A 14,335-nucleotide genomic window follows, 5' to 3' on the forward strand; every position below is an offset into this window, starting at 1 on the left:
AAAAAAAAAAAAAAACTGGCGTGCTTGGCTCACTTTTCTCTTGTACCCTGCCATGCTAGGTTATGATGACCTGACCCAGGGGACAGCAGCAGGAGACTACACCAAAGGTGGCTATGGTGGATCATCACAGGCTTCAGCCAAGTCTGCCGGTTCTGGGCCTAGCAAAGGTAGTGTTCACCTCTCCTATTCAGGATTGAGGCTTGGAGTAGTTGTCTCCTCCTACCTGACCCCCTCTCAGGCAGGGCTATCCCTGAGTACCTTTGGAGCTGGGAGAGCCTAGAGCTGGGACCAACTGCTATGGGGACCAACTACTTTTCCTCCTAGGAGTATCAGTGTCTTCAAGTACCACTGGCTTGCCTGATATGACTGGTTCTGTCTACAGCAAGACTCAGGTGAGGAGGAAGACAGGGGTGAGTGTATACGTTTGTTGGAAGGTATAGCCCAACCTGACCTTCACCATTGTCTTCTCTGCCCTTAGACTTTTGACAAGCAGGGATTTCATGCAGGGACCCCTCCACCTTTCAGCCTGCCCTCAGCCTTGGGTTCCACTGGGCCACTGGCCCCTGGAGCAGCCCCTGGCTATGCACCCCCACCCTTTCTGCACATCTTGCCAGCCCACCAGCAGCCCCACTCACAGCTGCTGCACCACCACCTTCCACAGGATGCCCAGGTGAGTACAGTGATGGAGCAGCCCTGGGCCAGAGTTTCTTTTCTTCCAGCCTTGACAATCTTTTCCCCTCCTCCTCAGAGCGGCTCAGGTCAGCGAAACCAGCCCAGCTCCCTGCAGCCCAAGTCTCAAGCCTCCAAGCCTGCCTATGGCAACTCTCCATACTGGACAAACTAAACCCTGAAGAGAGTTGGGCTGGGGCAGGGCTCACCCTTGGCAGGAGAAAACACATGGAGCACATTTCTGGGAGCCCAGTGCCCTTTCCTATAACTCCTGAGATTCCCGAGACATGTACTGTCAGCCAAGGCTCTGTGGGGAGCCTGCCTCTCAGACTGGCTGTTGTATGTAATGTATTTATATGTGTATTTGTAAATGTGACAGAAGTGTGGGGGAGTGGGGGGTGCAGCCACAGATTAGCCAGGTCTGCTTTCCCCATTTAAGCCCCTTCTTGCTGTAGCAAAATAAGCCCCCCACCCCCTTTTGCCTTCAGGCCTTTTACCTAGCCCCTGGCTGCCCAGTGGGCTATTAAGAATAGTTTCTGAAGGGCTAGTTCAAGGCATTTTGGGTATTGGGGTCAGGTACCAATGAACAATCACGACTTAACTCCTTTGTAATCCATTATTTGAGTTTTCTTCCCCTGTGTAATTACTTTATACCTCTGTTTTAACAAAACTGGTCCATTTGTCACTTTCCATGGTCCCTTTTTGCCCAATTTTGATCTGGGAATAGCAGAAAAATCCCCCTACTCAAAATAAATCTGGGCACCTGTTTGTCTTCATTTAGAGCAGGAGCTTCTGCTTCTGGTCTTGTCCCCAGAGACTTGTCTTCCTCTGATTAACCTTGAGGGTAATAGTCTGAACTGGGGCTCAGAGATGTTCAGCCAGTTAGCTCCCTCCCCTTTAAAACCTGCAAGCAAAGAAAGGCTCCTCTACTCCAGTTGTCCTGTATCTGGGAGGCAACAGTTTTAGGGGTTTTCTCTTGCCCCAACTCCACCTAATAAAAATGTGAGAGCATGCACAGTCTCTTGTGTGGTGTGACTGAGGGATAGCTCAGGGAAGTAGACTTCATGTGGCTGCAGCGTATTAACATCAAGATTTAAAACTTGATTGGTACTTTGTTTTGTTGGACCCTTCTCTTGGCTGAAACAATAATGGCTAAACCTTCTCACAGGACCCTGTCAACCAGAATACCAGGGCAGGGTGATTTCCTTTCTAAGTCTCAACTGACTTTAAAATCTGGAACAAAGCCAAGAACTGAGAGCCGAGTTTTAGGCCTGAGAGAGAATACCTGTCTGTCTATCCTTTGCTCTTCATAAATCAAACAATCTTAACTGCCACATGGTGGAACAGATGACCAGTAAGTCAGGGTGTTAGGAGGCAGGCACGTCTCCGCTTGCTGGTCCACAACTCTGCCCCACCTAGCAGGCAGCTCAGAGCAGTGTTGGTCTCTCATTTCCTCTATCATTACTTCAGACCAAGCTAAATAGGCAAACAAATGGTGCTGTTTTAAGTGTTGGTCAAGTTAGAACCAGCGTAGGGTCAGTCAGTCTTTTCCTGTAAGCTTTTTTGGCCTCTGCAGTTAGGAGCCGAGGCCATTTCATCAGATGAGATGCATACTTCCTGCTAAACATAGCTTGAACTTGTTTAGAAAAAAGGCATGTGTCCACAACTGAAACTGAATATAGAGATTTTTAGTAGACACATGTTCTCTGCCCGATGTGTTATTAACAGCCAGCAGTTAGGAACATAAATTACAACGAAAATGTTTGCCTAAGGAAGGCAGCAAAGTATCCCTCCATCCATTCACTGAGCTACTCCTATCAGCTGACTCCTGTGTCCTACATCAAAAGTTTTAAAGACATGCCCACTTGTTAAAGCTTCTGTTGAAGGAATCAAAGCCTCCTTTAAAGGAATCTTCCTTAAAAATATAAGTATCGGGGATGGTAATTGTACAGGGAGGTGAGTTGGACAGGATGTTATAAAAGGGAGATCAGGAACTTTGGGTTTTAAGTCTTCATGAGTCCTGGGCTTTATCTGTCTGCGAGATAACAGTCAAAATATAGAGACCAGCTTTTAGTTTTCTTTAACACAAGGAAGAAAAATGAAGAGGGTCATCCCATGGGAAGTAGCAATACAGGTATATTTTATTTCACATTTTATTAGTAGACAGATGGGCAGGAAAAGACAAAATAAACCACTAAAAGGGAAGTCAACACAAAATGCATCAGATAATCTTTTCTCATAAGTTAAACTGAAGGAAAACATCTACAATTTCAGCTAAGAAAACTATTAAAGTCAGGTGTGTCCTGCTGGTTTCAGAATAGTTGAAAGTTGCATCTCTGAATCTTAATTGTAAATGTAAACCTTGTTTATAAAAGGTGGGAGCGGTGGAGAGTTAATTTTCAATGGAGAACTATACATTTTCCCCTTCCAATCTCCTATTACATTCCCCAAACATAAGGAAACCAGCATGTAAAGAAGCAAACTGCCAGGGCAAAAAGAAGAGACAACAAAAACGTTTGGCCTAATACAAAAGAACTCTGGAATGACAAGAAAAAGGGCGGGTGGGGGTGGGGAGACTTTCAGAGAAGCAAAAAATGGAACCATGATACTTTGTCCACCCAGCCTCAAAATACACAGAACTGAAGAGCATCCAGTGAGGCCTCAATTAGTTTTAAAAGGAACCTAAAAATACAGGATTTGGGGCTCATGTCACGCCAAATAATCAGCATAACTGTACTCATAAGTTTCTGCCTTAAGCCTGAGACCTCCACTCCCAAAAAATACATACTTAAGTATTTTTCCACAGGATGTGTTCTCAAGGACAGCTCTGGAACCAGTCTCTAGGTTTTGTAAGTCTAAACTATGAGAATGTCTACCTGCTACCAAGTCAACACACTCCAGTCTTCTGCAACTGATTGTACTCATCAGAGGCAAACCCAGCCCCATCAACAGTAATATCCCAAAGGGCTGAGAGGTAGGACCTCAACTTGGCGCTCTGGCTCCCTGAGTCAATGTGCAACAGAGGCCAACAGGGCCTAATGGGACAGAGCTGAGCAGCACAGCACCTCCACAATGCCATGGTGCCTTGGCTGCCCTGGGAGTGAGATGCATTAGGGGAATGAAAGGTTTAATTTTAGGGCTCCAAGAGAGTAAGAACAAACTATTGGTTGTAAACTTGCACGCACTTGTGTAGGGCAAGGGTGGGGGGAGATCAATTGGTACTGTGAGCTGCTTTGGCTCCAGAAGATTTGCAGGTTATCTGTGAGCATTACTTAAGTGTGGAGAGTAAAAAGGTTAAAACATCCTTCTATTAAAGTTTCTAGTCAGACAACTTAAGAACATATTACAGAGCTGCTCTGTCCTATGAATCTGACTGGAATTACAAGATTTAGGGTACAAGTAGCACCCAGCCCTGACCCCGCACAGATTATATTACTGACTGGAACCAGGCTCAATAGTAACCCCTAAGAACCTTAGTGTGTTTAAACATTTCCATTTAATATCAAACTGCAGAGGCCAGAGAGGGCTGCTGAGAAGTAGTCAGCATATGTTTGGGTGAATTTTAAAGAGTGAATGAAAACCCTGAGATCAGAAAGGAAGGAGGAGCTAAGGAATAAGCATCACCTACTCTGACCATCCTACCCCTGTCCCTAATCTGCCTTTCAGACCTATGATCCAAAGAAAAGGGAGTTGATACTAGTACACAGGGATCTTAACTAGGGCTGTAGTCAGTCCTTGCTGTGTTCTCTGATTTACATTATAGCGGTTTTCCCCCAAAGAACAATGCCCTCCTATGATCTGATACACCCCCCATAAAATCAATCACTTTCAAGTTTGAAGTCCCTGGATGCTGAAGGCCGCTGGATCTTAGTATTGATTGAAGCAACACCATGATTGAGGCCTGGGAAATCAAAGCTGCAGTGATTGCACGGCAAGAAGATCTCAGCCTTGCCTGCCTAGAGACTAGAAACTGCATGTAGTCAACTCCTTTGGCCCTGCCATAAGAAACACACCCATGGGGAGCTCAATACAAAATTTCTGCTTATGCTCCACAACCAAAGTACACTGAAAAGGGAAAAGGTCCAGATCACTTCCAGCTCCACAAAAACCAAAATCTTAACACATGCACCTAGGATTAATACTGAGTAATTAAAAGTGACTATTTTGAAAAAAACTTCATGGTAAGTGTATCTATCTTTGAGGGAAGGCCATGATAAATATACAAATCAGATGTTTCCTCTCCAAACAGTGGTCACCAGTAGTTTTGGCTTTTCCCCCAGCAGCATCAACCAAAATCGGCTTCGTGATCTTTTACACTCTGTTCCCCTCACTGAGAATCCACACGTGTACTAATTCCCACTTCTTCCCCACTTGTCCCACTCCCGGGGCGGGGGGGGGGGGCAATAACCCTGCCTTCAAAATAAATGGCAACCAAGTGCTCAGTTCTATGTAAAGTATGAATATTTATTTCAGGCTTCAGATCCCAATCAATTCAAAAAGCAAAATCTGATTTCTCTCCTCAGAGTAGCCGAGGGCTCCATGTTAGGATGATTTCATGGAGGCTGAAGGAGCACATTTCATCAGGCTCAGCACAGAGTCCCTGACGCCCACCGTATCCCAGCGTTGGGGAAAGAAAAACAAAATTCACCACCATGGGGTAGAACGAATGTGCACACGCTAATGTAAAAGAGCAGCTAAACCTTGGCAAATTTTTTTTTTTTGAACTTTGTTTTGTAGGTTTTTTTCCATTCTCTTTTGCTACCCAGTATATGCAGCACTTGTGAACTGCCAAGAGGTTCCCAGCTTTAAACTCATTAAATGTCTTGAAAGACTATTTAATTCCTCAAGAATCTAAAAACAGACCAAACGTGTTTTGCTGTGAACATTCTGTAGAGACGAAGTGAGGCGGGAGTTTGGGTTGATGTTTTTTAAAAAAGAATCAATACAGTGATGGAAGGGTAAAGAATGCAAGAATTCAGACATTCTGTGTAGGGTTGCTCTCTCTCCATTTAAGGTCCATAAAAAGGAGCAAACTGAGATCCATAAGGGGAGTCAGCAGGAGCTGTGTTTGTTTTCCCCACCCCCTGTGAATAGGTTTTTGCTGAGGGGCCATTGTTAGGTCCCCACTTGCTCCCCTCCCTTTGGCCTGAGATGGCAGGGCAGTACAGGGGCATTTAAAGAGCATGTCACGACTCCTCATTCCCAGAATCATCATCATCGTAACAGTCGGCATCTTCTTCCTCCTCATCTTCATCATCAATGTCGTCATCATACAAGTCATAAAGCAAATCTGAGCTGTTATCATTGGAAGGCACTTTAGTTTTGATGCAGTATTCAGCCAGGGTTGTGGGGACCTTCACTCCATCCTTTTCTGCTTCGGCCTTGGTGGCTGAAACCTGTTTCCTGAAGAGTGAATGACACAAAAATGATATGATTATTTATTTTTTTTTAGAGACAGACTCTCACTTTATTGCCCTTAGTAGAGTGCTGTGGCATCACAGCAACCTCCAACTCCCGGGCTTAGGTGATTCTCTTGCCTCAGCCTCGCTAGTAGCTGGGACTACAGGCGCCCACAACAACGCCCGGCTATTTTTTTGTTGCAGTTTGGCCGGGGCTGGGTTCGAACCCGCCACCCTCCATATATGGGGCTGGCGCCCTACCCACTGTGCCACAGGTGCCGCCCAATAATTCTCTGTTTTGAAGATAGATTTTTTTTTCAGTTATAACAAATTTTATTTAAGAACAAAGAGAAAGCTTAGAGTACTTCCAAAGAGATTTTGAAGTGGGTCCCTCTCATGAATGAGAAAAAGTGCAAGAGACAGACACAAAGGCAGTGCAGAGGCATAAATACCTCTTTCTCTCCATTTGAAATTGGTTGCAACTCTTTAAAGATGGATTTATAACTGTCCTTGTAACTCTCCTTTCCAAACTTCAGTATCTGTCTGAAAGCATCAACAGACATACCCTGTACTAATACCAAATTCATTCAACCCTTTTGGTACCCAATTATGACCTTTGTAGGGTGGAGGGGGTGGATATACTATAACATGAAAGGAGTTTTAAAGCAGTGGATCTCAAGTGCTGGTTAGAATCACCGCAGATGTTTTACCTAGTCTTCTCAACACCAAACTTGTTGTACATCCCAATGCCTAATTTTCATTTATACTAAAATCCAAACACCTTATGAGAACATAGATGAGTGGATCTTACCAGACTTTAGAATCTATGTTCTCATAGCTTTTCTCCAATTTCAACACATTCAGGCCACCCGAGTCTTTTTAGTACCCTGAACACACCTAGTTGATTTTTATGCCTGAACCAGTTGTTCTTCCTCTGATCTGCATATACATATGCCTAACTCCTTGTCATTCAGATCTCAGCTTTAAATATCCCCTTAGAGGAGGCCTGAACCTAATTCATTTTATTCTTTTTGAGACAGAGTCTCTGTTGTCCAGGCTAGAGTATCATAGCTCACAGCAACTCCAAACTCCTGGGCTCAAGCAGTCCTCTTGCCTCAGCCTCCTGAGAAGCTGGGACTAGAGATAACTGCCAATGTCCAGCTAGTTTTTCTATTTTTAGTAGAGATGGGGTCTAGCTCTTGCTTAGACTGGTCTCAAATTCCTGAGCTCAAGCAATCCACCCTCCTTGGCTTCTCAGAGTGCTAGGACTACAGGTGTGAGCCACCAGGCTCAGCTCCTAAACCCAATGTAAAGCAGCTACTGGTCACTTTTTATTGTTCTACTTACCGTTCCCTAATATTTTTCTTTCTATAATCTTTCTCATTTTTTATTCTTCCATCTTTCCCTACTAGAATGTGAGCTTAATTAGAATAGAAGCTTTGTGTTAGTCACTTCTATTTCTCTACCACCTAGGACATAGCTTGGCATGTTAAGAGGTGTGAAACAAATATTGATGAATGGGTGAAAGAGTAAGTAGTTTCCTTAGACAATTATAAAGCCATCATTAGGCCAGGCACAGTGGCTCATACACCCTAAGAAGCTCAGACAGGTGGAGGATTGCTTGAGCTCAGGACTTTGAGACCAGACAAGAGCAAGACACTATCTCTACTAAAAATAAGAAGGAAAAAAAAATAGCTGGACGTTGTGGTGGGTGCCTATAGTCCCAGCTACTTGGAAAGCTGAGGCAAGAGAATCACTTGAGCCCAGGAGTTTAAGGTTGCTGTGAGCTATGACACCATGTCACTCTACCAAGGGTGACAGGAAAAAAAAGGCATCAAAATTGGAGAAACTGAACCTAAAAACAAATCAGACTACCACTCTCCTGAACTTACTTCTATCCACCTATTTTCAATTAGACTTCTTTAGTTGCTCTTGAAGGTTTACTTATGTTGCCATGCCTTAGGTACTGATGATCCCGAGGCATCTCGCCTTAAATGTCCTCACATTCTCAGCACTTCCCCCAGAACATTTTATCTGTTGCCATGGTTTTAACTACCACTCCCTTTATGCTGACAGCACTTATCATCAGCTTTCACCTCATACATTTCTTATGAGCTCTGGACAGTTATTTAACCAAATGCCTTTTGGATATCTCCATCCTGATATTCCACAGGAATTCTAACTCAGTAAGAATGCATTTGTCATTTTCTACCTCTCTGGCCAGTTTCACCTACTATATTTCTCTCGATAATACAGTATCAGGGGTGGCGCCTGTGGCTCAAGGAACAGGGCGCCCGGCCCCATATGCTGGAGGTAGCGGGTTCAAACCCAGCCCCAGCCAAAAACTGCAAAAAAACAAAAACAAAGAAATTCTAGCTATTAAACTTTACAAAAAAGAATTAAAATCTTAAGGAAAAAAACAGTATCAGTTTGGGGTGGCACCTGTTGCTCAGTGGGTAGGGCACCGGCCCCATATACGGAGGGTGGCGGGTTCAAACCCAGCCCCAGCCAAACTTCAACAACAACAAAAACAGCTGGGCGCCTGTAGGCCCAGCTACTAGGGAGGCTGAGGCAAGAGAACTGCCTAAGCCCAGGAGTTGGAGGTTGCTGTAAGCTATGTGATGCCACAGCACTCTACCGAGGGCAATACAGTAAAACACTGTCTCGAAAATAAATAAATAAAAAGCAGTATCAGTTCCTAGAATCATACATCTCACTCCAAAGTCCTATCCCCTTACAGCCTAAATATTTTTGTATCTACCTTCTTTTTTTTTTTTTTAAGAGAAAAACTCCTAGGCTTAGGCAATTCTCTTGCCTCAGACGTCCAAGTAGCTGGGACTACAGGTGATTGTCACAATGCGCGGCTATTTTTTTGTTGCCGTTTGGCCGGGGCCAGGTTCAAACCTGCCACCCTTGGTATATGGGGCTGGCGCCCTATGCACTGAGCCACAGGCATTGCCTTATATCTGTCTTCTTATCCCTATTACCACTGGCTCACTTCCATCCATGTTGGTCCCCTAGTTAGCTGTTTTTTTAAACTGATATAGAGCTGGGTGAGGTGGCTCACGCCTCTAATCCTAGCACCCTGGGAGGCAAAGGCAGGTGGACAGCTCGAACTCACAAGTTCGAGACCAGCCTGAGCAAAAACGAGACCCCATCTCTACTAAAAATAGAAAAATTGAGGCAAGAGGATTGCTCGAGCTCACGAGTTGAAGACCAGCCTGAGCAAAAGTGAGACCCCCATTTCTACCAAAAATAGAAAAACTGAGGCAAGAGGATCATTTGAGCCCAAGAGTTGGAGGTTGCTGTGAGCTATAACAATGCCATAGCACTCTACTCAGGTGACAGCTTGAGACTCTGTCTCAAAACAAACGAACAAACAAAAAACTCATATAGAGGATCAGCTGCTCTTTCCCTCAAGTCTTAAGTGATACCCTATTACCTCTCAGACCAGTGGTTCTCAAACTTCCTAATGCTGTGACCCTTTAATACAGTTCCTCATGTTGTGGTGACCCCCAACCAAAAAATTATTTTCAATGCTACTTCATAACTATAATTTTGCTATTGTTATGAATCATAATGTAAATATCTGATATGCAGGATGTATTTCCATTGTTACAAAGGGGTCACGACCCACAGGTTGAGAACCGCTGTCTTAGACTAATAACCACTCTTTCTTATCCTGGCTTCAATGACACAAAGTTGATACACAACGTTGAATAAACAGTGAGATAAAGATACTCTCAAATTAGGAAATATAAAGAATGCAAATACCTAGGGAGTATTCATACATTATTCGCTTACTAAATCCTACCCATCCTTGAACATTAGGACTGTTTTGTGAAGCTTTCCCATCCTTCAAATCTCAGTCCACACCTATACCTCTTAATTCCTATAGCATCTTACTATTTATATTAATTATCTTCAATTTTTGGTATATATATCAGTCACCTTGGTGGCTGGTTAAAAAAAAAAAAAAACACAGATGCCCAGATTCTATCTTTGTAATCTGGTTAACTATAGTTTAGGGAAAGTCTAAAGGTTATCAAATACCAATAGACAGAAAACTGGTAACTGTTTTATATTATTCAGAATTCAAATGATGTGCTTTTCCAGCACTGTTTTAATTTTTTCATGTTACATGGTATTATCACTAGATTGACAGAGACTCTATTTGTATAAATTATAGTCCTTACTAAACGCCTATGTACCGACTGATACACAGAGTAAGTTGGGACTGTACTTGGTGGATCTACTATTTAAAGGAATAAACATGTAATATTAAGGGGAGTTAAATTTATTGCAAAATGGGCACAATTACGAAAACCTAATGTCCTAATAAATGGTCACATGAGTAAGAAACAGAGCCAGCAGCAGACTCCGAAGACTGTTATACTGTATATTAGTTTGTTGACAATGAGGATATCCAGAAGATACTTGCTGCTGTAATCAAAATGCCAATAAATTATAGGGCTTCACTAATTGAAATTTTGAAAACAAAACTGTCTTAATATACATGGAATATCTGAAATACTTTGGGTAATTGTTTTTGCTAAGTTACTGAGCATGCGTAAAGTCTGGAATTGGGTCCCTAAAATAATTAGGAGAAAGTCTGCAAACCTGACTAGTTAAGAGCATGGAAGTTCTGGTTCCTAGAAAATCAGATCTGTGGCACACTGTTTTCTTAAAAAAAAAAAAAGCTCATTAGGCACAGGCAGAAATCTTCTCTTCCCCCCACATTATAAATTTAATTGAGAGAAATTATCTTGGAGTGAATAGGATATTTAAGTCTGATTTAAACCTTTGGTTCCAGAACACTTTTGTTTTGTATGAAGACTTCAAGTAATCAAATGGAAGACAAAACAAAGCACCTTACCTAATGATTTCGGCATATTCTTTGTCTTTTCCTTTACTGTCTCTCCATTTTCTGAACATAACTGAAGCATCCACATTGGCTGGGGAGAAGGTGTTGGGCTCATTAAGCAGTGAGATTACACTTAATAGAATAGTCCTAGAAACAGGAAAAAGGCATCAACTATACATACCCATATTCACAGTATTCAAAATTATTCTGACATCTTAATTTTGTTTTGTGTGTGTGTGTGTGTGTGTTTTGTTTTGAGACAGAGCCTCAAGCTATCACCCTGGGTAGAGTGCCGTGGCATCACAGCTCATAGCAACCTTCAACTCCTGGGCTCAATCGAGTCTTCTGCCTCAGCCTCCCAAGTAGCTGGGACCACAGGTGCCCACCACAATGCCCGGCTATTTTGTGGTTGCAGCCATCATTGTTGTTTTGGTGGGCCCGGGCTGGATTTGAACCCGCCACCTTAGGTGTATGTGGCTGGCGCCTTAGCTACTTGAGCCATAGGTGCTGAGCCTGTTTTGTGTTTTTAAGACAAGGTCTCACTCTGTTGCCTGGGCTAGAATGAAGTGGGATCATCATACTCAAACTACTGAGTTCAAGAGATCCTTCTGACTCAGCCTCCCAAGCAGGTGGGACTACAGGTGTATGTCACCACGCCTAGCAAAAGTATTCTGCTTTTTAACCCAGGTGCATGCCTGTAGTCCCAGTCATGCAGGAGCCTGAAGTGGGAGGATCACTTGAGCCCAGGCATTCAAAGACAGCCTATGTGGTCATCTTTGTCACCACATGCCAGTACAGAAGAGGGAAGAAGTGAGATGTTTTTGGCCCTCTAACAATGTATTTTAGATATAATTTATATCCAATACCCTAATCAGAATTTTTCAACCAGTATGTTGTGAAAGGATTATGGGTAAATTATATTATTGGTATTCCTAGGCAGCTGGGTGGGTGGGAACTGGGACAGCCTAAACCCCTAGAACAGTTAACTTCTAACCAAAGGCCCATCTTAGGGCCTTTGAATCTACAAATAGCCATATTTGTAAAGCCAATCTTACTGTGATCTACAAATAGCCATACTCCCCATAAAAACATTTGAGTTGACAGATTATGATGCCAGTTGCGCAAGATCATAGTACTGTACTGTCTCTATGTTTAGATACATAAATACTTAACACTGTGTTGCCTATAGTATTCGGTACAGCAACTTCCTGTACAGCTTTGTAGCCTACCAGCAATGGGCTATACCACATAGCTTAGGTGTGTACTAGACGATAATACCATCTAGGTTTATGTAAGTATATTCTATGATGTCTATACAACAAAACTGCCTAATGACAGAAGGTATCCCCATCATTATGTGATGCATGATTGTACAATTATCATTTAACTCCATAACTAGAATAGATCAGGAAGCAATGTCATGCATAGCTCTTTTTTTTTTTTGGAGACAGAGTCTCACTGTGTCACCCTGGGTAAAGTGCCGTGGCATTATAGCTCACAGCAACCTCAAACTCTTGGACTCAAATGATCCTCTTGCCTCAGCCTCCTAAGTAGCTGGGACTACAGGTGCCCAGCACAATGCCTAGCTAGTTTTTCTATTTTTAGTACAGTTGGGGTCTCATCCTTGTTCAACGAAGGGCAAGAACCCCTGAACTCAAGCATCCACCCACCTTGACCTCCCAAAGTGGTAGGATTACAGGCATGAACTACCAAGCCCAGCTCATACATAAATTGTCTATTACTTCTACGAAAATAATGTCATAGGCATTATAACCTGTACTACGGTAAACAACTCTGCAAGTATTATAAATCCTATTTTTATGAAAAGGGAAAAACTAAGCTGCTGAGACAACACTGCTAGAACATATAAAACAATTTCAATATAAGGAATGTTCCATTCTGGGAGGCCAAGGTGGGGAAAAAACCTTGAGCTCAGGAGTTTCAAGGGAGGCTGCCACTGGGGAGGCTGAGGCAGGAGGATTACTTGAACCCAGGACTTTGAAGTTGCTATGGCAATTCTGGCCTGGGCAACAGAGTCAGACTCTGTCTTAAAACAAAACAAAACAACCAAACTATTCCAACTGTTCTCTTGTTTTCTTCTTGTCATTTTCTCTGTTTTTGTTGTTATTGTCAGTACATATTTAAAATCCAAATTAATTTACCGTATTTTCTCAGAAGGGAATATAGAGACATTTAACTACAAGTGAAGGAAAAGAAGGAAAGACCTGGTAAGAAACTATCAAATTGGCTTGGCGCCTGTAGCTCAGCGGCTAGGGTGCCAGACACATACACCAGAGCTGGCAGGTTCAAATCCAGCCTGGGCCTGCCAAACAACAATGACAACTACAACCAAATACTAGCTGGGCATTGTGGCAGGCGCCTGTAGTCCCAGCTACCTGAAAGGCTGAGGCAAGAGAATTGCTTAAGCCCAAGAGTTTGAGGTTGCTGTGAGTTGTGATGCAACGGCATTCTACCCAGGGTGACAGCTTAAGACTTCTACTGATGTTTTGCACAGCCATTTATAAACTAGATATGAAACTCAGAACCCTTAGACAGTGGCTGACCCTACAGAATTTAGTAGCAAAGGAGCATAGTAACAAAGGTTGTGCATCTTCATTACATCTTGTGATCTTGCTACTTATTATTTCGATGCCATAACTGACCTGTGAGAAAATTACTACCTAAGAACTCTCTTGCCTCACAACAAATAATACAGAAACAAAAAGGAACAAGGGAAAGTATTCCACATCTATTCCTTAGGTAATGCTTTCCTGAGTTCTGAGCACCACTAAGGGTACATAAGGTTTAGCATACACAAAACACCCTAATGCCCCTAGAAACACCAAAAGATCAACACATTGAAAGACTATCCAACTATTACATGGAGCTAAAAGACAAAGAATCAAAGAAGGGGCTGGGTGCGGTGGCTCATACCTGTAATCCCAGCTCTCTGGAGGCTGAGAATTGCTTAAGCTCAGGAGTTCGAGACCAGCCTGACTAAGAGTGAGATCCAATTTCTACTAAAAATACCAAAAGTAATGGGTGCCTGTAGCCCCACCTACTTGGGAGGCTAGGGCAAGAGGATCTCTTGAGCACAGGAATTTGAGGCTACTGTCAGCTGTGACACCACTGCACTCTAGCCTGGGGCAACAGAGTGAGACTCTGTCTCAAAAAATAAACCAAAAACTGGTTTTGTTATAGGAAACTAGCAATTATATCTCTCTGTAGCTAAATTAAATAAATACCAGGAAATAAAAATTTGATTTCAGGCTAGGCATGGTGGCTCACACCTGTAATCTTAGCATTCTGGGAAGCCCAGAAGGGTGAACTGCCTGGGCTCACAACTTTGAAACCAGCCTGAGCCAGAGCAAGACCCAGTCTCTTAAAAAAAAAAAAAAAAAAA

The 14,335-nt window shown here is 43.0% G+C and overlaps 2 protein-coding genes across 2 annotated transcripts in view; one reads left to right on the forward strand and one right to left on the reverse strand.

The window, feature by feature from the left end:
* Window positions 1–1,682, forward strand: part of UBAP2 (ubiquitin associated protein 2) — a 120,540-nt gene extending 118,858 nt beyond the window's left edge. The window contains exons 25-28 of the mRNA XM_012811681.2: window positions 60–167; window positions 325–392; window positions 479–670; window positions 749–1,682. Coding sequence (XP_012667135.1) covers window positions 60–167; window positions 325–392; window positions 479–670; window positions 749–844 — 464 coding nt within the window. The 3' untranslated portion in view covers window positions 845–1,682. The remainder of the gene's footprint in view (window positions 1–59; window positions 168–324; window positions 393–478; window positions 671–748) is intronic.
* A 3,430-nt stretch (window positions 1,683–5,112) lies between these two features.
* The window catches only part of UBE2R2 (ubiquitin conjugating enzyme E2 R2), a 109,755-nt gene continuing 100,532 nt past the window's right edge, over window positions 5,113–14,335 (reverse strand). Inside the window, exons 4-5 of the mRNA XM_003800281.2 lie at window positions 10,945–11,079; window positions 5,113–6,072 (exon numbers count right to left, since the gene is read on the reverse strand). Coding sequence (XP_003800329.1) covers window positions 5,856–6,072; window positions 10,945–11,079 — 352 coding nt within the window. The 3' untranslated portion in view covers window positions 5,113–5,855. The remainder of the gene's footprint in view (window positions 6,073–10,944; window positions 11,080–14,335) is intronic.

Source organism: Otolemur garnettii, unplaced genomic scaffold (assembly GCF_000181295.1).
Source record: "Otolemur garnettii isolate 467f Iridium unplaced genomic scaffold, OtoGar3 scaffold00172, whole genome shotgun sequence".
Taxonomy (NCBI): Eukaryota; Metazoa; Chordata; class Mammalia; order Primates; family Galagidae; genus Otolemur; species Otolemur garnettii.